Genomic DNA, 25,552 nt, shown 5'->3' with positions numbered 1-25,552 from the left:
TTGGTAATAATTACCAAATCACTTTGTCCTCATTACCAAATATTTGGTAATAATTACCAAATCACTTCGTCCTTATTACCAAATATTTGGTAATTGGGACGAAATCACTTCGTCCTCATTACCAAATATTTGGTAATAATTACCAAATCACTTCGTCCTCATTACCAAATATTTGGTAATAATTACCAAATCACTTCGTCCTTATTACCAAATATTTGGTAATTGGGACGAAATCACTTCGTCCTCATTACCAAATATTTGGTAATAATTACCAAATCACTTCGTCCTTATTACCAAATATTTGGTAATTGGGACGAAATCACTTCGTCCTCATTAACAAATATTTGGTAATAATTACCAAATCACTTCGTCCTTATTACCAAATATTTGGTAATTGGGACGAAATCACTTCGTCCTCATTACCAAATATTTGGTAATAATTACCAAATCACTTCGTCCTCATTACCAAATATTTGGTAATAATTACCAAATCACTTCGTCCTCATTACCAAATATTTGGTAATTAGGACGAAATCACTTCGTCATTCATTACCAAATATTTGGTAATTGGGACGAAATCACTTCGTCCTCATTACCAAATATTTGGTAATAATTACCAAATCACTTCGTCCTCATTACCAAATATTTGGTAATAATTACCAAATCACTTCGTCCTTATTACCAAATATTTGGTAATTGGGACGAAATCACTTCGTCCTCATTACCAAATATTTGGTAATAATTACCAAATCACTTCGTCCTTATTACCAAATATTTGGTAATTGGGACGAAATCACTTCGTCCTCATTAACAAATATTTGGTAATAATTACCAAATCACTTCGTCCTCATTACCAAATATTTGGTAATTAGGACGAAATCACTTCGTCTTCATTACCAAATATTTGGTAATTGGGACGAAATCACTTCGTCCTCATTACCAAATATTTGGTAATAATTACCAAATCACTTCGTCCTCATTACCAAATATTTGGTAATAATTACCAAATCACTTCGTCCTCATTACCAAATATTTGGTAATTAGGATGAAATGATTTAGTTCTCATTACCATATATTTGGTAATGAAAAGATTATATTGTGTGGACATTAGTTACCTGGTTTCTTGGATAACAAAAAAATTTATAGAAATAAATAATATTTTATTATAAAGCTAATCTACTGTGATATATATAAACTTTCTTTTAGAATGAAAACTAAGGAATTTTTATAACATATTAAAACTATGACATGCACCAGATTAGTACATGTCAAAATTTGTTATTGTTGATGTATGTTATTATTCCATTCTGTGATATATATTACAGAATATAAAACTTGATAAATATAATTAAAAAGATATCATACCGCGCCATGATTTTGCTGTTAATTAAGCGAGTCCTAGAATTTTATAAACACCAATTCTTTAGTTGAACGCAAGGTTAAATGCTGCTGTTACATCACACATGTCACCTACTACACATAAAAGAAATTGTAGGAAGTTTCACTTCGCGCCATCTTCCATGAAGAGCAAAAAGCTTCATCTTTTCAAATAGGCGCAAAGATTTAATTAGTAATAAGTTGGTGCTTAAATAAAATGAAAGTAATTATGTTAAAATATAAAAAATTACTCTTTAATTACTCTACATAATTAATGAATATTAATAATGCTATTACATAAAAATAGTCACTACTGTTTACTTAGCAAATAACCTCATTTATAGTTATTTTCTTTAAAATCTGTTCTTATAGAAAAATTGCTCAATTGCTCCTTTTATTCCCATTGTTTTTCCTTTTTTTTTGATATGTTTACCATGCAAAAAGGTGCCGCAAAATTGATTGTGTCTATTATAGTTTTATTTGTTCGAATAATTATTTGGTATCGTTGCAATTAAAACATAAGCTAATCATAGTGTGAAAAAATTTTATTGTTAGTCCTTTCGAAGCCTTACCACACGATATATCACAACGATGATATTCGCAATTTATCACCCACTCTCATCCCGCGTTATTAGCAGACAATGCGCAGGCTCTACGATTCTAAAACGGGGATTTCGGGATCGACGAAGGATCGATCGCGATCCTTCATACCGTTGTCGTTTAGCCGATCACAATAACGTTTCTCGCGATTTGTTTGGACATTTAACTATATCGAACTCGATTCTTCTTAGGAAAAGAAATCTATCAAAACTTGGTAAGTAACCTTCAATTAACTTTATCATAAAATTAAATTTTACTATTTAATTAGACTTGAAATTATTTAATATAAGTTATTTAAATTTTGCTTTTTTGTAAGCAAATTTTATGCATCAATGATTTCTTTCGTGTTTTATACTCATACACACATCGTAACTATAACGCAAAAATTTTTCACACTATGATTAGCTTATGTTTTAATCGTGACGGTACCAAATAATTATTCAAACAAATAAGACTAATAGACACAATCAATTTTGCGGCACTCTTTTTGCGGCACTCTTTTTGCATAATAAACGTATCGAAGAAAAAGTCGTGAGTATTTTACAATCTTATTCATATTTCTTTTACAAAGCTATATTTCTTTTTTTTGTGCTATATGCATGCATGTGATAAATAATGAACAGTGCTGATTTTACGATTTAAAATTATATTGTAGAGAATAGATGAATTACGTTATCTATTGAAACAACTTATATATAAATTCATGTATGTACATACATAATCGTGTACATAAATCAGATTGGATTTTATGATTTACTTGTTAGAACATTAATCTTTATATATGGTGATATGACTAAAATTAAATTTCTGTAATTTCAGATCAGTACGTATAATAATTATTGATAATAAAATTTTCAGAAAAAGAGATATCATATTGGTCAATATACTGGTCGTAACTGCTAGAAATTCAAACAAGACAAAAAGATGAGTTTCAAAACAAACTTGTTATTCGTATTTATTACCTTCAGTATTTTGACGCTTGAGACACTAACAATAAGTATGAGAGAAAGAACTAGAATAGCTTTTGACAGAAACTTGTAAGTGTTTTATTATTCTCATATTGAACACGCACAGCACTGGCGGATCCTGGGGGAGGGGGGGTTAAACCCCCCCTTCCAAGTTAAAAAAAATCAATTTTGCTGGATCCGTTTAAAAAATCTTGGTAAAAAATGCATTAAAGCAGGTCAGAACTCCCCCTGTTATCGACATCAGAATCCGCTAGTGACGCACAGTAATCTTTTATTATATTTGCTATTATAATACTTTTCATATAATATAAAAAATTAAAATTGTTATTTAATTGCATATATTTAATTATCACAAATTGCCGTAAATTGCAAAAATACAAAGTTATCAGTTTAATTTTATCATAATGAATAGATGTTTTACTGTATATAAATTGATATGTATTGTTTTTACAGTTTACTATATGCTTTTATAGTTTACTATATGTATGATTTAAGTTTTTGTACAATGTATATTTTTTACAGTGTGTGCTCTTCCGTATAACGAAGGTTCTTGCGATGAAAATCTACCGAGATGGTGGTATAATGAGATTACGAGACGCTGTGAAAGTTTTATATATAGGGGTTGTAATGGAAATAAAAATAATTTTGAACATAAAGTAGAATGCGAACGTAGATGTGGACACAGTATGCAGCAGTATGTAAAATTTTTGCGAGGAACTGGCTATACTGGCAGAGTGACGTTTACGGAATAGTTTGGTAATGAGTTTAAATAGAAGTACTAATTGAAAGACTGTGAAGTCTTTATAAAATACTTGTAAAAGTGTTTTATTTTTACAATAATTGACTGTAATAAAATGAAATGTACGGATATATATATATGTAAAATATGTAGCAATATATATATGTAAATAAAAGAAAATACTTCTTAATTTATTATTTTTTATCTTTTTCACTATATTGAGCATATAATACTACGTACAATAATTTAATAATATTAAAGCATATAATAATTTGAATAAAACATAAACCGTGTTTATTGAAATTTTTTTGTTTAAAAAATATATCTTATATGGAATTACCATAATTGTGCTAAATTATTATTAGAATTATTACACACATGCAACAGAAGTGTTGTATTCTTTTCTTATATTTAGATATTTAACATATTGCAAAAGATTCATGTGCTTCTCAAATATGTAAGGTAAATAGAAAACAATTTCAAGAAGAATTAAAATCTTAGAATTTCCTAATTTTATTTATTATTTATGACTATTATAACTTAATGTTAAATAAATTACATTTTTATGATGTCAAATGTTCAGTGTCAATATGTCGATCATAAAGATACTACATTGAATAATAATTATATAAATAAAATAATAATAAAATATAATCATAATCAGTGAATAAATGTTGCAATAAATGAGAACAATAAATCCACACGTTCTGGTCGTAGATATATCATTTATTTATTTATTTAATGATTTGCTCGCAGTATATTTTGTCATTCAGATACTTCATCTTTCATAAATCAATTACAAGTATTCTCATCTATTAACTAAGGGTATAGGTAGGTAAGTTACAGGCTCTTCACAGTATTGACTCTATATACTATCCAGATGACTAAAATCTGTATCTACAAATATATTATTTTGTATCTTATATGTTTATACAAGATGTCTCGCACTCGCGCTTCCTCTTAACGACAGTTGCAAGCAACTGAGAACTGCGTTTCGTAAAATGGTAGACTTTAAGTGGCTTTAAAAGTGGATTAAGTACACAAATTGGATGTACGTACGTACATTATCAATTTTCACTCGTCACATTGCACGAAAAAATCATAGAGTATTGACATTATAATTCCAGTTAAATCTCGTTAAAATCGCATATCTTTATAATGACATTATCTCACATTTGTTCCTCAAACGCATTTCTTCAGTTTGATTTGATTACACAGTAATTATTGTCAAGAGAAAACAGACACCTTGTATACATATAGTATATATAGGGTGGACCAGGAGAGGCGGGATCTGTAGCAGGGATGCATCGACGAATTTGGGATTGAGTTTTTTTTCTTAATGAAGATTTCAATTGAATCTAAGTACATTTCAAATACTGCTTTAAGATTAAAATTAAGTATGTCGACGAATTAAAGAAATAAATCACACAAGCATGTAAATTACAAAATCTTACTCGCTTAATGTAAAGTACACCTAAAAAATACAATTGAAAACTTAACAAGGTACTTAAGCGTAAAAAATGCTGTTAAAGAAAACGATTGTTTCAAATTCGTACAAAGACGCGTCCCGCTTATCGATTCTCATTTGACGCCTCGAGTCCGCTCTGTATGTATATTTAATATATATATATATATAACATCTTTTTTTATATTTCTCTATATCAATAATTCTTTTTTTTTTTCTCTTTCCATACGGGAGTCAATAAATATATCTTTTATTCGAGTCCCAGGATCAAAAGAAGTCGTCACAGATTCTGGAGTGAGAAGTAAACTCGTGTGTTCCTCTCATTTAGGAGCTTTGGTAAAAGGATTAATCAGTTATATGATATACGTTAAAAGTAGATTTATACTTGATTTGACACATATGATTGAGGTTTCGAGCAAGTTTGTCTGCTGCTTAGCTCGCATCTCACAGCCTAGAGGTGATTTAAATCCGGAGCGCTGTCCCAGTTTTAAACGGGGAACGCGCCGCAAACACCGCACTGTACCCCGACAAATGCCAAGCCCGCAGGTATTACGATGCTGCTCGTAACAGTCGAGTGTCTCCGTCGTCCAAAATTTATGTTCAAACATTAACGATGTGCAGTGACAATATTTTCAGAGGAATAGTTGAGAATATTCCGCGAATATTCAAGTGATTTCACTCTGACAATCAGAATATTCTCTAAATTTGTAATTTGAGAATATTCCGATACATATCTTGAAAGTGAAACGGAAATATCTGCAACTAATTTTGACAAATAAAATTTCTCTCTAAAGAATATTTTCTCTTTACATTGCTTAGAATATGTTGAACGAACAGAAAAGTAATTTCTTTTTTAGATATTCTCTCTCGATCAATAGATACAAACAAAACGATCGTAACGCGGCTCGATTTTCCATCTTTCATCCGCCGTCTGAAATAATCTTACTCTTTATTTAATAACTTATTTTCTATTTTGCAAAATGCGTGAGAATTCGTTTATAGCCAAAGTTTTGTGCGCATTTTTGTTTCTTCACAGGGGGATCGCAAACGTTACCGTGTTCCTTCTCGAGATTCGCGTCAGTCTTCGCGATCTATTTTCTACGCTGCAGTTACAAGGAAATGATGGAGAAAGAATATCTGGAACGCTAATATTCCAAAACGTTCCTTCAAAGCGAACATAAATCGCGGACGCCGGACGCATTCCGCTGTTGCCGAGAACACGTATAAGCCGAATAGAATGAGAGCGGTGTGAGTCGTGCTAAACTATCAAACTAAGGGAAAATAAAAGGTGGAGTGGCCGGATGACCGCGCGGCCGACTCCAAGATATCGCAAACTTCCACCTCGCACCATTTTCATTCTCACCGGCCAAATATACATATGTATATATATACTCTGTATATACACACGTACGTAACGTTTGTGTGCATGTGGTCATTGTGCATCCAACGTAAATACGACATAGTAAAATATTAAAACGGCAGCGGAAATACACTGCAATACTGTTCGATCTATGAAACGGATGGTGCTTCTCGCATTTGTTTTCTTCTCTCTTTTTTTTTTTTATATATTCGTCTCTTTTAATAACTCCTTAATAAATCCTTTATGGCGAACCACGCGATTATCTTTCTTTTACTTCTTTTTAACTATATGTTTATGTACAGCGTGTGTGTTGGCGACTTATCCGGCAACAGTCGACTTGTATTCGCGATAAACTTTCTCATAATATCAACATGTCTCGTATAAACTATGCAATGCCAATGCCTATCGAATACGATAAGTACACATAAAATATATGCAATCGGTAAGTAACGTAATAAAATTATAAAGTACAATGTCGCAAACATCGTGAACGAGAGAGATGTACATATATATATAAGGAGAGAGAGGAAGAGAATAACAATTTTAATATATATATATATATATATATATATAATTATATACGAAATATAATTTTATATATATAATATGTCTATACGCAATTAGAGTCTCTATGTACCCAGCTGTGTTTCAGATACTCTGTCGTGATGCAGTCGATGAAGATATATATTGCTTGTATATATCCGAGCTGGTCGAGCATCTCGCTAAACTCGACGATTACTTCATTAAGTCGAGGATTAAATTGTGAAATGCTCTTCGACCCTTGCTTTCTTTCTTATCGCTTCAGGTAAACGCGATTTGAATTCGCATACATGGACAAAAGTGAAACGACTTAGCGTGGGATATATAGGAATCTCTTCTTCTCTGTAAATATTCTTCTTTGTCTAGACTAGCGAATCGGCGGCGATATCGATTTCACGCCCGTCCGTTCTTAGTCCGATACACTTTCATATAGTATAATTAATGCTGTCACGTTATTCGTCTTCTTTATATTTATCTTCTTTTTTTTCTAACTACTGGTATTGCAAGACAGTGCGTGCACTTTACAATGAACAATGTGAATGTACATATATGTATATGAGGATACACCGGAACTATCGCGTTTTCATATTTTGCTTATGATTTTTTTCTTAATAAAAATCCAACAAAAGTCAATACATTGTAGACCGATGTATTACAATTTTTAATATCGAGTATGTTTTTTTATATATTTTATAACATCATCAAATATTGAAAATTAGTAATTAATTACAAAAGGTAAACATTGTATCTCTTTTCTCTAATCCGTTTAGACTCCTAAACTTAAATTTATTTGGAGCTTTCAATTTCTATGTCAAAAATTACCGACTTTTTGAATTTAGAATATTTTGTGTTCAACATTTGTGAACTAAATGAAGACACGGTAGTTCCGGCATGCCCTGTGTATATAGTCGAAACGACTTGCGTCAGTCGTTTCATTAGTTGCAAAAATTTTTTCATTAGTTGCAGAAATTTGACAAGACGCGGTGCATAATTCCACGTAATTCTTAGCACAATATAATTTGCTCACGGACACTGATTAAGTAATATATCGATAAATATTACATCGAACGCTAGTCTCGCGGTTATCTTCTCTTCAATCCTTTCGTCATACTTTCAAGGAAGTATAAAGAAACGAATAATATTAATAATCTGAAATTAAAATAACTTTCACCATTTTATAGGACTCAAATAAAATTAATTTCTCCATTTTACATCAGCGATGAAGAGAATTTATCGCTGGTTCAATAATCTAAAAATTAGGTTGAATCTCGACCAATTTTAGAGACGAATCAAGATGAATTCAATTACAGTTGATTTTTTCAATCGGCACCGATTTTAATTTATCGTCTCGTCGATAATCTATTAAAAATTCGACGATTTTTCGGTGGCGCCGAAAGGACTGAGAAAAGCCATCACCGATGTGTATTTCGCGCTCGCTGATTAACTAGCTATTAGGTGTGTAATGCCTATCTAAATGGAGCGCGGCCGGAAACGGGGCTACGCGCGGAACGTGACATGCACACGACGACACTTAATGCGATTAGAGTTACTTTATACGCTAACGCTATGTATATATATATATAATATATATATGTATATGTATATATATACATATAATCTTTCGATTATACATACATATATGTATACATATATATATACTTTCGATGAAATTCGGTAAAGACCGTCACGCGTTTTGGCATTGAGTCTTTCGAATTGCGCTCTTCGTATCGCGATTCAAATTCACTTGGTGTTATTGATTAGCAAGTGGTAATAGCGTCTTGGATCAGTAGGCCTTAAAGACGATACAAACGCGCGCGCGTGTCTGATTGTGTACGTGTATATATATAATATGTATGCGTGTGTAAAGATTTCCGCGCGAGATTGGAAAAAGGAGCGGGGCCTCAGGTCCCGGAGAAAATGCAATAATGCTCGCGACGTGCTCCGTCGTCTTTTCTCTATTATCAAATACACATACGTAATCATAATAAAAGTCAGCGCTATCCTAGGCTACTCTAAATTCACCTATCAAGCAGTAAAATTATATACGTACCTACTACTCTTACTCTTTCCCTAGTAACGACAATGCGTGTAGAAAAATGAGCCTCTCGCGTCTTTGGTTAAACGCGAAGCATTTAGAAAGTAGTCTGGCAGTGGTTTCGTAGATGCTTCGACCTTAGCCTCGGACCAAATTTTGATTCTCATATTTTTTTCTTCTTTTTTTGTCACCATTTTCATGGCTTTGCTCTCTTTTTTCGTTTTTTTTTTTTTTTGTTTTTTTTTAGACGTGGTTTTAGCTGTCAGTTACAAAGAATCGGATCAAAGTGATTCGCATTTTTGAGCTACGGTTATCGTACCGGCGGTATCTGAAGAGTGCCAAGAGATAATCCGGCGAGCTCGACTGAGTCTGACGGGTTGTCGAATTTGAATCTGAGCAGTCCCCGCTATCGTGCACGACTCTGACACATGCATGCGTGTTTCTACATTCAGAAATTCATTTAAAACGAACTTTATCCTTTGACATCGTCGCTTTTGGCTTCATCATCGGATGACGATCGGTCGTCGCGATCCGCCTATTAAAAATCGGCTTCGATGAAACCTCGTCTTTCGTTAAAAACGACCGCTATCGTCGCCGTCGTCGTTAGCATCCTCCTTTAATGACTTTCAAAGCGCGCGACGCAAGTGACTGCGCAGAAAATGGCACAAGAGCAGCGTGTTCTTTAGAGTGGTGTCGTTTAGGTCACTGAGAAGTAAACTAGAGCTCCGCTCTCGCAAGGCAGAAGCCTCGATTCTCCTCGTTTCAGTTCACGAGTAGATGGTGATCACTTCGCGTCCGCTACCCCGCACCATCAGTACCCTCTCCAAGCCTTCGGTGAGCACCTCGAGGAATTCCATATCTGGTTTTCAACAGTCAAGGAAGTTTAACAAATTTACTTATTAATTCTTAATTCTATATTCCTCATTTGTCAAATTATATATAATTGGTCATATTTTTTTCATTTTCATAATTTTTTATAATAAAATTTTACGATAAAAACTAAATTTTCAACCAAAATTGTGACATCGTCAAAGGATACAATTAGATTCACGCTCCATCTTCGTGTCCCGCGGTGGTCCAGGAAGATTCAGAATAACCAGCTGTGCTTCGCTACTCATTTTGCGAATCACCTCGTTCAACTTCAACGAGGTGTGCATACGCCTCACGTCACCCTCGTCGCTATTACACAATCGTTCATTAGTGAATAAATATTCGACGTTGAAGACGAGATACGAAAAATCTCACTACAATACTCACGGTGTAATTGTGGGTTTCTTAACTTCCGGACTTTGGCTCTTATTTTCCTGCACGTTGTTCTCCTTCACTTCCTTCTCCGCATTTTCTTTATTTTCCGCCTTGGGCGAACCACTGATCAGCTTCGCTTCTTCTTCTTTGTTCTCCTTAACTTCTTCTTTCTCGCTCGACTCCTCGGCAGCGTCCTCCTTATTGTTCGATTCGCCATCCTGCATCAGCTTCTCCTTTGTGTCATCGGTCACGTTTGTGCTCTGATTACCCGGTTCCTGGAATCTCACCTTCGTCGGTATTTTGGCGTCCACATTGTGATGATGATCTACGATCGCCTGCACCTGTATCACAGCAAATGCAAGTGAGCAATGCTTGCGACAAGTATTCTATCCCGAATAGCAGAAGACAGTCAGTCGAGAGGCGACTAATAATCTAGCGTCAAAGCACTATGACCGCCAAGTCAGTGTGCTATTTATGTAAGCGATCGTGCTAATGAAGCCGAAACTGAGGCGCGGGCAATTCCTGATGTCATGATGGATAGGAAGAAGCAAACTGCTGCGGGCGTTGAATAAAATAAAGGAATATTTAAACGTTTTTCAGTTTCGTTTCTAATTCCAAAAGTTAAAAACTCGAATTCACAAAGAAATGATCAATAAATGTATAATTTTATATTTACTTTCAGTATAATTGTTTTTGAAAATTAAAAATTCCCAAAATAATATTTTTAACTTGAATAAATTAGAATCCACAACAATTTCACAAATTTATTTTTCCAAATTTTAAATTTTTAAGATAATATTTGTAGTTTAAATTACAGACCACAACAGTCTAACACAAATTTGTTTTTCCGAATTTTTAACTTACAAGATAATACTTTTAGTTTAAAATGAAAATCCACAACAATCACACGTTTGTTTTCTCTGCAAATTATTCATTTTCAAGATAATACTTTAATTTAAATTAAAGTTTACAACAATCTCTAAGGGTTTAATTCGCCATACTTGTAAGATGTTAATTCACTCGCAACCCGTGGCAGTTTCTACCTCCCTAACGATATTATTTTTCATACATATGATCGTCGAGGAGAACTGAGACTGTTATGTGATATCGTGGGAGACGGGTATGAAATATAAAATCATCGGTGCAATGGAGCGATGATGGGAGAAAGGCATACATGGAATTCCGAGGGTTTTCTGACAAACCAGAGGTAATTTTTCCTCGGCGGGTACCTCGTTGAAGTCCACCAATGACTGCACCTTTATCCGTGACGAGCACGCAACAAACAGACACATACCGATCAGTAACACCGTCACCGTGTTGTTATGTAGGATAATAGTATACGTTTGTATATGTAATACCGTAAGCAGGTATTTTCCCTTTACACCCCATATTCAACACTCACCACTCCTAATGATTGCTTCTTGTTCAATTGTAATTCACGGAGCATCTGGTTCCTCTGTTCCATAATCAAGGTACGCTCGTACGTGTACGCAGAGATGTCGGTATTCGTCTGCGAACAGATTAAGACGTGTAATGTTCATTTTACCGAAATAATTTCAATCAAACACTCTATTAAAATATTTCACTTTTTACAGAGTCCAGCTTGTTCAAATTACTGCGAAATTAAATTACCATTTCGACGATTTCAACCTCCGCCTCAATCCTCAGGTCGTAAAGAAACTTCTTCAGGTCTTTCTTCATCTGTATCGAGTTGTCCTCCATCTGCGCGACTGTGAAGATCCTCATCTTACAGTTCTTCCAAGTGCGATGCTGCTTCAACAGGAATGGCAGCAGCATCAGCAAGCCACCGTCGTGCACGATCCACCAGACGTCGATGTTGCCGATTATCTTCTCGCTGGAATCCGGGAAGAAGTTTATGCCTTTGGGTACCAGCAGTGCCATCTTGGCAGCCTGGACGCTCCTGACAGTCTGCAGGAAGACTCGCCAGGTTCTCTCCTCTTCGGATTGCCTCCAGCCGTACGGCCAGCCTAGTATCACCGTGTTTGGCTTCAGACCGCCGAGCCCGGTGGTTTGTACCAGCGAGCTCAGTCCGTCGACGATGTTTCTCACCACGAGAACATCCACGAAACCCTTCACCTTCTCCTCCGTCGCGGTTTTCTTGAGACTTTGCTTGGCTGCCAGCGCCTCGCCCGAGTTCTGCGTGTAGTCGCCGGAGATACAGCTGACGCTGATGGTGAGACCTTTACCGGCCTTCAGCTGGTTGGCGAAAGCGAAGAGTTTGCGGTACTTGGGCACCAGGTCGTCGGTGAGCTTGGCGAGAATCAGGATCTGCGGACGCCAGTTCTTCGTGTGCGGCGGGCCCTCCTCGAGTCTGAGCAGCGAGTACCTGGCCGCGGAGAGCGCCAGACCACGAATACCGTCACCCCATTCCTTCTCGGCGCCGCGGTACTCGATGTACTTGTAGATACAGCCGGCCATGCCCATCGCCAGCAGCGCGTAGTACCAGCTAGTCATGAACATGATGGCGATGCAGAGCGCCAAGCCGAGAAACGATAGGCTCCAGTGATAGTACTTGAAGCGGGGTCGCCAGTTGGGCGTGCGCAGCAGAGTTTGCAGAGCGCAAGCGAGGTTCACGAAGCCGTAGCACATGAGGAAGAACATGGACAGCAGCGGCGCCAGGTAGTCCACGTTGCCGAGCAGGATGCCGCATTGGCAGATCAACACGGTGAGCACCAGGGCACGGGTGGGCTCGCCCCGGCTGGAACTCGTGGCAAACGGGCTCAGGAAAGGAATGATGCCATCCCTGGCGATCGCTTGCAGCAGCCGCGGCGCTCCCGTCAACGATTGGAGGCCCGCGCCCAAGGTGGACAGAAACGAACCGATCAGAATCACCCATTGATTCGGCCATGCCATGTTCGCTACCACGAGCTTGCCGCCAATACTCTGACCAAACTTGTCGCGTAGTAGCAGGTTGTCAACGGTGCCGGCGAAGAGTAAGACGGTGGACAGGTAGACGGTAGAGGTGGTCAGGATCGCGCAAATTGTACCGATCGGGATGGATTTCTGAGCGTCCGCCAGATCGCCGGATCGATTGGAGCCCGCCATGATGCCTAGATAGATTAATGTCATTGATCAATTAAAATAATATTTTATCAGTAGTAATGTAATTATTATTATATTATGTAATTATATACGTATTATGTAAAAATATCGTATTGTGCTAATTAATAGTATAAGATCTATCATAATAAAAAATAATATTGCAATATTGATAAAAATATACTGTTGAAGCAAGTACTAAAAATATACTGTAACATTGCATAATGAAAGATCGACTTGCCTGTTACGGAAGGGAAGAATATACCGATGAGAATAGTGAAAGTCGTGGTGAGATCGACTTGGACCTGATTGAAGCTGGATCCCGACAGAACATCCATGTCCTTCGGGTCGCTTCCGTAAACGATTAACTGACCCTCCTCTTGGTAGCTGTCCCATACGTTCTCTACGAAAAATAGAGAATACTCCGGATTTTTATTTCGTATTTTTGTTTCGTTGGTATTTTTCATTCCGCGATAATTGGAAAAATCGCAATCTTACCTAGGAATACGCCGCTGGCCAAACCGCGAATGCCATTCATGACGGTTAGATTGTTCTGCAGGTAATACGGGTCGCATTGTTGTTGTCTCGTGCTGTTGCCGCAATAAAGCCGGTGTAAAACACCGCTAACATTTTTATTGCAATCAGTTGCGACGTTGAGGTCCTTTAACAGCCTTCTACCAAGCACGCACAATCTGAAGCACAAGTCCAGATTTTCATTTATTCAACTTTTTTTCGATTTATTCGGGATAATCGTAATTATTTAATATTATCGTCGTCATATTATAACTGCGACATAGCATTCACAAAATTACGAAAGTTAGTAATATGTAAATAGTTTAAATACTTCAGAGATTCGTTGCCATTGATGTTCACGAAGAGTCCCACGTAGACTGCAATGATGGACAAAATGACGCAGGCCAGCGCAACCGTGGCGAACTTGTTCACAAACTTCACGCCCACGAAGACAATTGTACCCATTATCATTAGCAAGATCGTGCCGTACACTCGGAAGTTATTGTACATAATGTTGGCGTCTTTCGTGAAGTCGCCAAATATGCTGAGTGACGGCGCCATGTAAGTCTGCGCGAAAAAAGAGAGTTTCCTTCCAAATTACTAAGACTTCGCAAAAGTCTTCCGTTACAATATTTCACAATGAACATCGCGTTAATTGTGTTTTCAACATCACGTTAATTGTGTTTTCAACATCATGTTAATTGTGTTTTTAACATCACGTTATTTATATTATGACATTATATCTCGTTTACATTTTATATAATTATCCGAAATATGATAAGTCAATCAATTAAAACTGCTGTATGTTTATTTGTATTTCGGATTGAATACATTCGGATGACGCAACTAATTGATTAAGGGCTCATTAACGAAACATTATTAATTAATACTTACGAGGACGATCTCCACGGCACCGATGATGTACATCGCGGCGGCCAAAGTGGTGCCGGTGTAAAACAGCATACCCACTGCGCCGCCGAATTCCGGGCCTAAGCTTCTCGATATCATGAAGTAAGAACCGCCGGCCGGCACCTTGCCGTTGGTAGCGATAGCACTCATACTGATCGCCGTTAGCATTGTCTGCGCGCAGAGTAATTGTTTACAATTCGGTTACGTTTCCAAAGATTAATGATTCGAAAGCTATCTCTTTTCAGCCGCTTATAACTCGGAAACGATGTCTCGATATTTTTATCAAAAAAATCTCAACTCAAAGTCTAATAAAATTCCTTCCTAATATTCAGTTCTCTTTGTATCGTCTCTTTCCAATATTTATAAATTTTGATTCGTATTTTACAAATTTTTACGATATTATATTTATTTGAAAAACCCCATATTTCTATTTTTTTTATATTTTTACGCAATACGCTGAAACCTTAGATAATTATAACGTATAAAATCTCTTACAACGCAACAACAGCAGAGCACGATGAAGAAGCCCTGAAGAGCGCCAGCCGTGCCAACCACCCACGTCAGCCGGATAAAGAGGATCACGCCAAAGATATTCTGAATACACGGCAGGTAGACACCTATGAGGGTGCCCATCCGCGCTCCACCCCCCGCGGCCGGAGCCGACTTGCTGTCCGGGTCGGTCGGGGCGGGGATGGTGTTAGTATAGCTGGCCAAGCTGTTGAGCAGCGTCGAGATACGCGGCCGATCCTCCATCTCCTCCTGCGAAAGTTTATCGATCCGTTGATCACGTGTAATCACGAGATTCGCGAGCAAAGTATCATATTTTATTCCAAGGGCGATTTTTATCATCAGCATGTTTTACAAAAAGCTATGCACGTAAAAAAAACAATAATTGTTTTTTTAGAGATAACACTCTATACATTTTATCTCGAATGCCAAAGAATATAGCTTTGCTATTCACGAGTCCGTTACTGTCTGATCGCGTATTGACTTCTACTACTTATCGACGATCACGTATTTGTTTGCTATTTTTATCCGTGTACGCTTTTTTTTTTCTAGTCTGATCACGCACAGGCTTTTACTACTGAATAGGGGATTCCAAATGATTTTACGACTTAACATTCGTTCGATCAATCATCAGCTCTTATCACTCATAGGCCACGCGCTTGACTCTATAGCCGCTCCGTCCTGATCCTCGCCCGTTGTGCCTTCATATTTTTCCGTGTAAAGCTTCTTATTATGCCGAAAGGGATGTTACAACTTCATTTGCAATTTTATTGACAAACTTTTGTGAAAAAGTGTCGCGTGATTCTGTCTATCGGGACGCTTTTATGGAAATTGTTAGACGTATAAGTTCGCGCGCCGCAATCTCGTTACGACAACATTATGCGTTTGTCAATTTAATTTCGCAACAACTGCCTTTCACGTCGCGCATTTCGCTTGCATTTAAAGTAAATATGTGATTACTTCGCATCGAATGTAAAAGCTGTCGAAGCTAGAAAGATTTCTTGATGTATAACGATCTACTTTAGAAAATTGCAACGCATCTTATCTGTAATCTTTTCGTATAATGCGTCTCTTTAGTTTTTTCTCTTATTTTTGTGCGTCGTGTTGTTTGCTGACAAGCGTTTATATCGATTTTCATCAAAAATCTACAGTCCAAATTCCGCTATAACGAATAAAATCCACAAATTTTCACTCTTTCCTTTCCAATCTCGCTTTTTGATTTTTATGAAATTTGATAGCTTTGTAAAGTAAACAAAAATAGATAGCTGCTATTCCATGTAGCAAAAATAGAGATCCAAACCACGTTGTAAAATTGTACCCATCCACTTTTCTCGAAGTCAATATAACTATTAATAAAATTGTTTTTAATCAATGGAATCAAATTTTGTTGTCAAAAATTACTTGATCTCCCAAGTTTATCTTCGATCGCAGAATGTTCGATCGAGCGGAAAGAGAAACGGGACGTGGGTGCGGAAAGGGTTAAAGTCGCCGTGAAGCGAATTATCGGATTCGAGTATTTTACAATACTCGCCTTCGCGAGATTCATAGCTCGATAATGGCTCGCAGTTTTGAACGGAGCCGCGCAGATAAGGAAACTGGGCCGGCGGAAACTCGGATCGCTCTCTTACGGCTAGGAAAGTAACGGAGTTCTTCGTTAAAACACCAAGAAGGCGAACGAGGACAAGAAAGGAGAATCTTAACCCCCGAGTGCGCGGCTTAACTATCGTTCTCGAGAAACGACAATTCAGAAGAGAATGCTTAGCCCGCGGTTACGCTGCGGAATCCCATATTATTTCTTTCGCAGTCTTATAGCGCACGAAAGATATTATCATGAAGAAACACTCGTCGTGCAGCTGATAACTAGAAATTTCAAAAGCTTAAAACTTTAAGCGTATAAAAATATAATTTTATAATTTTATAACAAAAATGGGATCTTTTTATGATAATTAATTTCTGGCCATAATTTTACTCGTGGCCATAATTTTTTACGTGGATTAAAATCCTTATAATCACATTTGGCAAATAAACGAATATTGCGCAATAATAATTTTAGAAAAAAAAATACTAAGAAAATGATTAATGATCAATGGCGTTAAAAGTTAGTAAATTAAATTACATCCTTCTCTCACAATAAAATAAGAAATTTCCCTTTTCCAGCAAAGTTGCATCGATTTCCTTAACTTAAATGAATGCATTTAAAAGTCAGACTCTCATTGTACACTTACACTGTAGAGATACAGATTGGTCTCATATCCTGACTTCTTCTCGGAATTGGTGCTGCCGACGATAGGATCGCCATCTCCGCCGGCGCCGCCTCCATCGCCTGGAAGCACGAAAAGAACGTGTAATTAATTACTCGTCGTTTTGTCTGGGCGTAAAGTTTCCAGAACGAAGGAGAAATTATATCTTTTAAGTATCGCCGAGAAAATATACTTTAAAGTGTTCGCTATAAAGGGCACATTAACGATGGTCTCGAGAAGACTGACAGATTATTTACGAAAAAGAGGGAAAAATTCAATTACCCATCTATTATTAATTAGCATATTTCCATCTTTTTAATCTTTTTTGTGTTCCACATAAAATTTAATAAATATTTTTCTGTAATCATTCGTCGCAACTCACTGAATACTAAATCATTAATAAACGCTTGGTTTTATAAGAGCAAATAGTGTGCATCGTCGGAACTTTCTAGCGACAATCAAGCTAATTAAAAAGATCAGCCATAAAATGCTTAAGAGCTCAGGGTACTTAGAGAGAGCCATAATATTTACGACTGCCCACTGCCGCATGGCTTATATGACATCACGGTTACTTTTGTGATTATTAAATATTAACTATCAGAGCAGTTTTATGCTCGCGACGCATAAACGGACTCCGTTGGGATATTAATTTTCACGCTCTGACAAACACATCGCGTGAGAACACATTAAATACATAATCGTCTGAGTATCTAACATAAATTGATAATATAAAAATTTTCATGAATTTTTCATTAATTGCGCAATTACGGAACATCAACTCTTAAACTTTTTTTTTGCGTTCAACAATTAAAGTTAGAAAAAAATTATATTCCATTATGCCTTCGCTTGCGTTAGTCGGCTGCACTTTATTTTTCCTTCACTTCGTTTTCCTCCCACGTATTTCTTAAAGAAACGGGTGTGTGCGATTGGCGAAGATCTAACGACATTACGACGCCGTTAGAGAACTAACTTCCAACATACATGTAGTAGATATCCCCGCGATACAAATGGCAGCGGTCCAACTGGCACGTACGATCGTTAATCGACCTGACAGAATTTTTATCAACGCGAATTCAGAATCGGTCTCGCGAGGAGAGCTCCGGCCTGCCGGTCCATTTGTCTATCTCAGCGAATCTCGGCCCTCCCTAGGTATTCCATCAAGACGTTCATTTTAACGGGGAGATATTTCTTATCCGACTCGAACCAAGCCGCAGTACTCGAATGCGGAATTTGCTGTACTTTGTTGACTGATTGATTGTTCCTCACAGTTGATTCTGTCTTTAAAAGAAAATTGTGTGTCTGTATATTCGATTTATGAGTCATAAAAATGAGAGATTGTCGCGAATATTTTCAACTGCGAATAAAATCTAGTGAAATATATTTCTTTCAGAATAATAATTTTATAATTAAAATACAATTATTAAAATATTAGAAAGTTACTAAAAGAGCATATAAAAGGTATCTTGCAAATTTCGTAACAAACAAAAATATAAATCTTCCTTTTATACATGAAGAATTTAATGCACATCAATAAGATTTAATGTATGAAATTTAAGCAAACTATGTGCTTGCTCGTTAATGTAAAAATGTGAAAGGATGATCATCAGGACGAAGCTGAAAGAGTGGACGAAAAAAGGTTGAGAGCATGGTGCGAAGCGGATTATGCAACCATTCTTATGTCATCGACGAGACGGAGGCGGGTGCGCTACTTGGTAATCATGAGAAAAGACTCTTCTTGTCCTTGTCTACTTAAGAAGCTTTAGTGCGACATATTGGAGCCGCAAATTTCGCTCGTAATCTTCCCACATGGCGAATAAATTGCATCGTACGAATAACGCCGCCGGATTACGCGACGGACATTACGCGTGCGACGAACGTAAACAAGACAATAGCTCTCGGACGACGTATTTATAGCCCGCAGTTTTACCGATATATGGATCGTCCGTTGCTTCTGCGAATTAAGTGATAATTCTGTGAAATCTGCCGTTCAATATTTCACATACCTATATCTCGACGTCGGAAATATAGATGCATAGAAATATATTTATAGCGCAGACGCGCGCGCCTAATGGCTGAGAAATTGAATTACTTAGTATGATTACAATCTTACCTGTATCAAAAGTGTAACTCCATTAAACTCACTTTAGACAATCAATAATTTGCGAACGAAATCGATTACTTCTATAAATTTATGTGCTGTGTAATACAAAAAAAAACATTTAAAAAATCATATTACATAAATATACAAAAAATATATATCAATAATATATTTTCGTGTACTCTGACTCTTTAAACGTTTTTATCACATAAATATCTTTATTTCAAAATCTATTGTGAATTATATAGCAAACTTAAGGATAAACGTAAATAAAATTTCAGATAATTAGTAATGCAATTATTCACTAATAAAATTTCATTAAATTTATTTCATTTTATTAGCATTTTTATACTCGTTTTGCTATAAAGTTTAACATTCAACTGGCCATCATATAAATATTTAAAGTTAAAGTTAAAATAAAATTAAACTATTTAATTAAAATAAAAGTAATTAAATATTATTAAAGTCCTTCAAATAAGCGCTCGTTTTTCTTAACTTGTAATTACTCTATTCAATAAAATAATTTTATCATTAGAAGAAACGATTATTCCATCTACAATCTTAATTGTCATATTTTATTTAACACTAGAGATTCGCTATTTATACTGAAAGAATCAGCGACGTAATGTAACAAAAAAAAAAAAAAAAAAAAACAGAAATTATAAAAGGACGATAAAAGTTGAATGCCACTTGTTAACGACCATTAAAGGGAATAATCGTCGCCTTTAACGATTTCACAGCGGCTTTATCGTCGAACAAATTTATCATTAGAAACGCATTGTCCCATCCGTGATCTGAATTATCTCACTTTATCCCGCGTGATTTCCGCTAGTTTTATCGGCGGTGCAATGTAACGGAAAAATGTAGAGACGGTAGAAGGACGAGCAACGGCGACGGCGCGAAGTAGGTCGACAGTTTCGCGTGCGAATGCAATGCCAAGGCTTTTCCGCGCGCGTGTAAAGACAAGTAGATATAGTAGATGCGGCAGGGAAGCAGATAATACAATGCACAGGACGCATCCGAGGGGAAAAGTCGGGAGCCTGTGTGTCTCGACTGTTGTCGGTATGCCTCTCGGCTGTTGTCTACCGCCGCGTCACGTTGATCTCTTCATCACGGGCCTTCGTGGACCGCGAACTTTCCATCATCCTTTCTCGCCTACTTCCTCCGCCCACGATGTTGGGTTTACGACGTCGCAGGAAACCGCATTTTGTTCACAAATTCCGCGCCGCATAACGATTCTCAGGATAATTCCGCCGCCGGCAGCGGCAGCTGTCAGACTCTCTCACCGCGCGGTCCAGTGATCTCCGGAATCCATTCCCCGCGAGAGCGACGTGATCGAGAGACAAGAGAGATTTCGACGCGCGCGGAATGCCGCGAATCGTTTTCACGGTTTGCCTCTTTATAAAGGCACGGCGCGTCGCAGTGCCGGAAACGAGCATCGAGAGGAAAAATAGACGACCGACCGACCGACGAGCAATCGCCTGAATTTAATTTCTAACATTCCAATTTATTTCAATTTATCTTTTAAAAATTTTTTTAAAAATTGCCTAATATCCACACTACCTAATATTTTTGGCACTTGAGCGAGTGGGAGCCGAAAAATCTCGCATTTTCGTTATTTAAAATGGAATATTGGAAATTGCGGTTCTGGCACCTAGGCCATTCAAATGTCGATATTAATACGGGAATGATATATTAAGGCTCCATATCGTTATCCGATATATATATCGGAATCGAATCTCAATATTTCAAAAAGTTAGTAGTAGAGAAAGCCTTTTTGCACGAATGTGTTTTACGCGTGCGGCAACGCGAAATTCATATTGAAATTCGTGAAAAGTGAAAGGAATAAGCGTCGACGATATGCATATACAATGTTGATACTTGAAATCGGATTAATTCCGCATACGCCGTTCTTTAACCTACTTAAGAGCTTTTTATCCGCACGGGAATAAAATGGGAAATTTCTTTTATTCGCAAGAGAGACGGGAACATAAAGTTTAATGCGTGGCTGCATTAATTTTTAATTATTACGAGCAACCTTTGCATGATAAAAAAAAGTTGGTTGGTTTGATAAAAAAGAAGTTCGGAACGCGCGTGGTACTTTGACGTTAAAGGATTTTCCGGTACGATAGTCAAAGCGGGAGAACGAGCGAGAGAGAGAGAGAGAGAGAGAGAGAGAGAGAGAAAGAAATGAAGAAACGAGAAAAACGTCGTTTTTCCACGGGCAAACGCGATAAGGAGAAATATATCGCGAATAAGCACACGTGTCTTCAATCGAACTGCATTTCTTTGACGGATGCTGCGCGCCATCACGAGCGAAAGTCGCGATAGTCCTGTCACGAAAAATGGAGTTCTCTTTCGGGAATATTTCCTGAAGGTTCTTATATACGATATCCTACACGAGAGAGTTTTATCATCTATCACGGGAGAACAGATCCTACAAACTACATCACAATGACCGTATAAAATTCTATTCAACTCCCCGTATCTTGGAAAATATCGGGGCTTGTTCAACGTTGGAAATGTTGTCGTTATCTGTGTAATAATTCCGCACAGATGTGCATGAGATGTGTCAAATATTTTCCGATTATACGCTATGTTTTCCGGATCCGCACCCGCGTTTACACGAGCGAATAATTATGACCGAGTGTGTCATTTACACGCCTCTATGCGTCACGCTCGTACAAGCGCCCGTGTAACACGGGCGTGAGAGGATAGATGTCGAATTAAGCGTCCGATTATTCCTATAATCGATTCTGATAATTGAGGACAAACAGAGTAAGAATTGCACGAACCATAATGTAATGTTCTACAATGCGGTCGTAAGCGCGAGCCGATCCTCCTCTGCTGGATAATGATAATCGTAATACGTCATTGATGGGGCTGTAACTTGCAGACCGCGCGAACAAACGATGAACCGTAAAACCCGGAAGACTATAAACCTTCCAATTGTCAATATCAGACTTCTCGTTTGATAACCCATTATCGTCGATTTATAAGTCTTGCAAACCGCTTTATGAAAATTTTCTGTGTAGCAAAAAATTTATGAAACGCCAATAAAAGAACATCGCATGTTCCAATTAGAATCTCGGTACTTTATGTCAGAATCTGACTAACACAATCATAATCTTAATCATATTCTTTAACAAGTTCCCAAAACTGACAGCAACTAATTAACAACTGACCTTTTCAACAAGACAAATCTTTTTATTAAAAAAAATATGTAAAGGATTAATAACAGATTTTTCGTGAAATTTCGTTGGATATTTTAATACAAATTTAAAAATTAAAAATTTTAATACAAATTTGAAATATACAGAACGTTAATAAAAAGTCTCGCGAATATTTGACTTCTAAACGTTGGAACTTTGCAGCAAATAGGTTAATAACTGTAGGGATAGACGCGGAAAATGGTGATACTTAACAGTCGCAAAAGTGGAGCAGCTCGTGGTGAGAGGAGAAAGATATAGCTCGGTAAGAAAGCGGCATAAGCAACTGGAGCGGGACGCGAGTATCGTGCCGAGAAAATAGAAACTGTGCTTTGTACTCGCACGCGCGGCATTTCCCAAACGCTGGCAGGTTTTGGACCAATCTCGTGACGGGAATTAACGAGAACCGGACTTCAATTGTTCGGCAACGTCGAATGCAGTCCCGACACAAGACGATCATCATTCTCAAAGAGTTGCTCAACTGGCGGTTGCATTATATAAGACCGTGTTCTTCATTCGTTTGTGATTTATCCCCTTCGCACAATGTAATCCTTCAAACACAACATGATCTTTATATAACTTACAATATTTCTGCTTTTCTATATATATTTTCACATTAATAGTAACGTTCAAAAATTTTATTGTGATTTCTTCAGTGTTTTTGTGATGGTTGACACACATATGATATCGTAATATAGAGATTTTTTATCAAATAAAGTTGCTATTTATTTATAAAATTAATAATTGATAATTTAATTGTAATATGACGTGATTTGACACATCGCATCCCCGCAAGAAAAGTGCACACAAGTCGAAATTTTTTTGAATTTCGTATTATGTGCGGATTGTATTCTAAATACATCGGTTTTCACTCAGGAAAAATGATACAAGTTGAATTCAAATACTTTCCGCTATGTTTAATATTGTTTAAAATAATTCATTTAAAAATTAATTATTAAAATTGTTTATTTAAAATTAATTAAATTGTTTAACCAAGCATAGACAAGTAAAATTATTTTCCGTAAAATCAAGCTTGCTTCAAACGATTTAAATTAATTTACGACAGAATTTGAGATGAAAATTTATCCATAATATTATTAATAGAAAACGTTATTATTAACGCAATTTTCTTTTGTTTCTCCTGAAGAATTTTATATTTTTGTGTCGCTTGTCTTGTGGAGGGTGCGGAATATTATTTCTATTATAAATGTGAAATTTTTAAACAATTAAGAATTTAATCAATTTTAATAAAAATTAATTAATTTCTTTATCACGACGTAGTACATATTAAATATTGATTAAATATTCTTCAAGAGTATACTAATTTTATTTTCCTAACGCAACTTTCCTAATAATAACATAACTTTTCTAATAAAGAGATTGCTTTACTGGCTTTGTAATCGATCTCAAAATGATGCATCGCGACGCAGATCGAAACTGCGATTCGCTCTTTGCGCTCGCTGTGAAAATTAACGGCTCGGAAGCACCGACGAGACGACGGTGTCTGGTAAAGACAGATCGGTTTACGTCGCCGGTGTGATAGGATCGTTCTTCTACGTAAAATAATACACTAGATCGCGTGTCTTTTATCTCGGAAAATACCCCGTATCGATGTTATCGTATTTCCATTAAAATACCATAAAATACCGGCATTATCTCGTCTCTCTTATACACGACGTTGCACTTTATCTAAAAGGAAAGTGCACAAGGCTGTGCATTTATTCATTCGATTATTTCCATCAACTGCTTTCAAAGCTGTGTGATGTCTGTATACACAATAACGCGTGATATATTTTTATGATATATTTTTCGAATAGTTATATCAGTTCGCTTCGTATTAAATGAAATCTTGTGTCTCTGAATTCTCATGAAAGAGATATTTTCTTCGCATATAAAATGATCTGCAAGCGGAGATTCAATGTTCATCGCCAACAACTGAACTGGCACGTAATTACGCATGCATCAATGAGCAAGATCGAATCGAACTAGACACTCCAAACGAGGGAAATCAGGCTAATGAACATCGAGAATTTTAACTAGCAACGTTAATTAAAGACGACATATTGTGTAACTTCTTTCCGAGAAACGGTATTCTCTCGATACTTGTGAATCCGCATAATTGTGTTCGTTAGATATTCCGAGAGCGTCATTCACCTTTCGCTAATTTATTCTATGCTTTTTCGTGAGCTTTAATAAAATATAAAAATATTACCTTTCATAAAATTGTCAATTAGGTAAATTGGAGCAGCTGCGAATATTTACATTTATATTTATATTTTATAATTCAAAAGGAAGAAAAGAAAAAATAATCTCCAACTCGGAAGGCGGCTCCACAAAAGACCACAAACACCTCAACTTTTACACGCACATCTCCATTTTTCATGAAAAATTTTGCGCGACACGGAAAAGCCTCCATGGAATTACGAGCGTACGTTCAGTCACGTTTCGATTTCATAAATTTTATTTCCCGCGACACTCGTAAATAAAGTTAAACAGACGTGGACGCCTTACGGCGGAGGCGGCGACGGCGGCGGCCGAATTGAATTTCATATTTCAAACTTATAGCAATTACAGCGCGATACGGCACTTTATCGAGTGGGCGGCGGCTGGCGATTATTGCCCGCCGATTGATTTACGTTCCGATGGCACGTGTGTATCCGCTCGTATATATTGCGACACTGCGCGTT

The 25,552-nt window shown here is 36.8% G+C and overlaps 1 protein-coding gene and 1 long non-coding RNA gene across 7 annotated transcripts in view; one reads left to right on the top strand and one right to left on the bottom strand.

Annotated features, from left to right (window-relative positions):
* Positions 1-2,038: 2,038 nt before the first annotated feature.
* LOC105672800 (uncharacterized) lies at positions 2,039-3,874 on the top strand. Its single transcript, XR_010888591.1, has 3 exons — positions 2,039-2,191; positions 2,383-2,508; positions 2,836-3,874. It is a non-coding gene; the product is annotated as an uncharacterized lncRNA (long non-coding RNA).
* A 515-nt stretch (positions 3,875-4,389) lies between these two features.
* The window catches only part of kcc (solute carrier family 12 member kcc), a 76,243-nt gene continuing 55,080 nt past the window's right edge, over positions 4,390-25,552 (bottom strand). For 4 of the 6 annotated variants that reach the window (XM_012365933.2, XM_067349770.1, XM_067349771.1 and 1 more), the window contains 12 exons: positions 17,544-17,641; positions 15,307-15,570; positions 14,797-14,982; positions 14,234-14,469; positions 13,888-14,081; positions 13,631-13,792; positions 11,962-13,400; positions 11,732-11,839; positions 11,532-11,585; positions 10,342-10,670; positions 10,124-10,263; positions 4,390-9,943 (listed from right to left, as the gene is read on the bottom strand). In XM_012365933.2, the coding sequence (XP_012221356.2) occupies positions 9,852-9,943; positions 10,124-10,263; positions 10,342-10,670; positions 11,532-11,585; positions 11,732-11,839; positions 11,962-13,400; positions 13,631-13,792; positions 13,888-14,081; positions 14,234-14,469; positions 14,797-14,982; positions 15,307-15,570; positions 17,544-17,641 (3,302 nt within the window). In that variant the 3' untranslated portion in view covers positions 4,390-9,851. The remainder of the gene's footprint in view (positions 9,944-10,123; positions 10,264-10,341; positions 10,671-11,531; positions 11,586-11,731; positions 11,840-11,961; positions 13,401-13,630; positions 13,793-13,887; positions 14,082-14,233; positions 14,470-14,796; positions 14,983-15,306; positions 15,571-17,543; positions 17,642-25,552) is intronic. The other 2 variants (XM_067349767.1, XM_067349768.1) reach the window with 2 other exon arrangements.

Source organism: Linepithema humile, chromosome 2, assembly GCF_040581485.1.
Source record: "Linepithema humile isolate Giens D197 chromosome 2, Lhum_UNIL_v1.0, whole genome shotgun sequence".
Taxonomy (NCBI): Eukaryota; Metazoa; Arthropoda; class Insecta; order Hymenoptera; family Formicidae; genus Linepithema; species Linepithema humile.
This window is presented reverse-complemented; position numbering and strand designations above follow the sequence as displayed.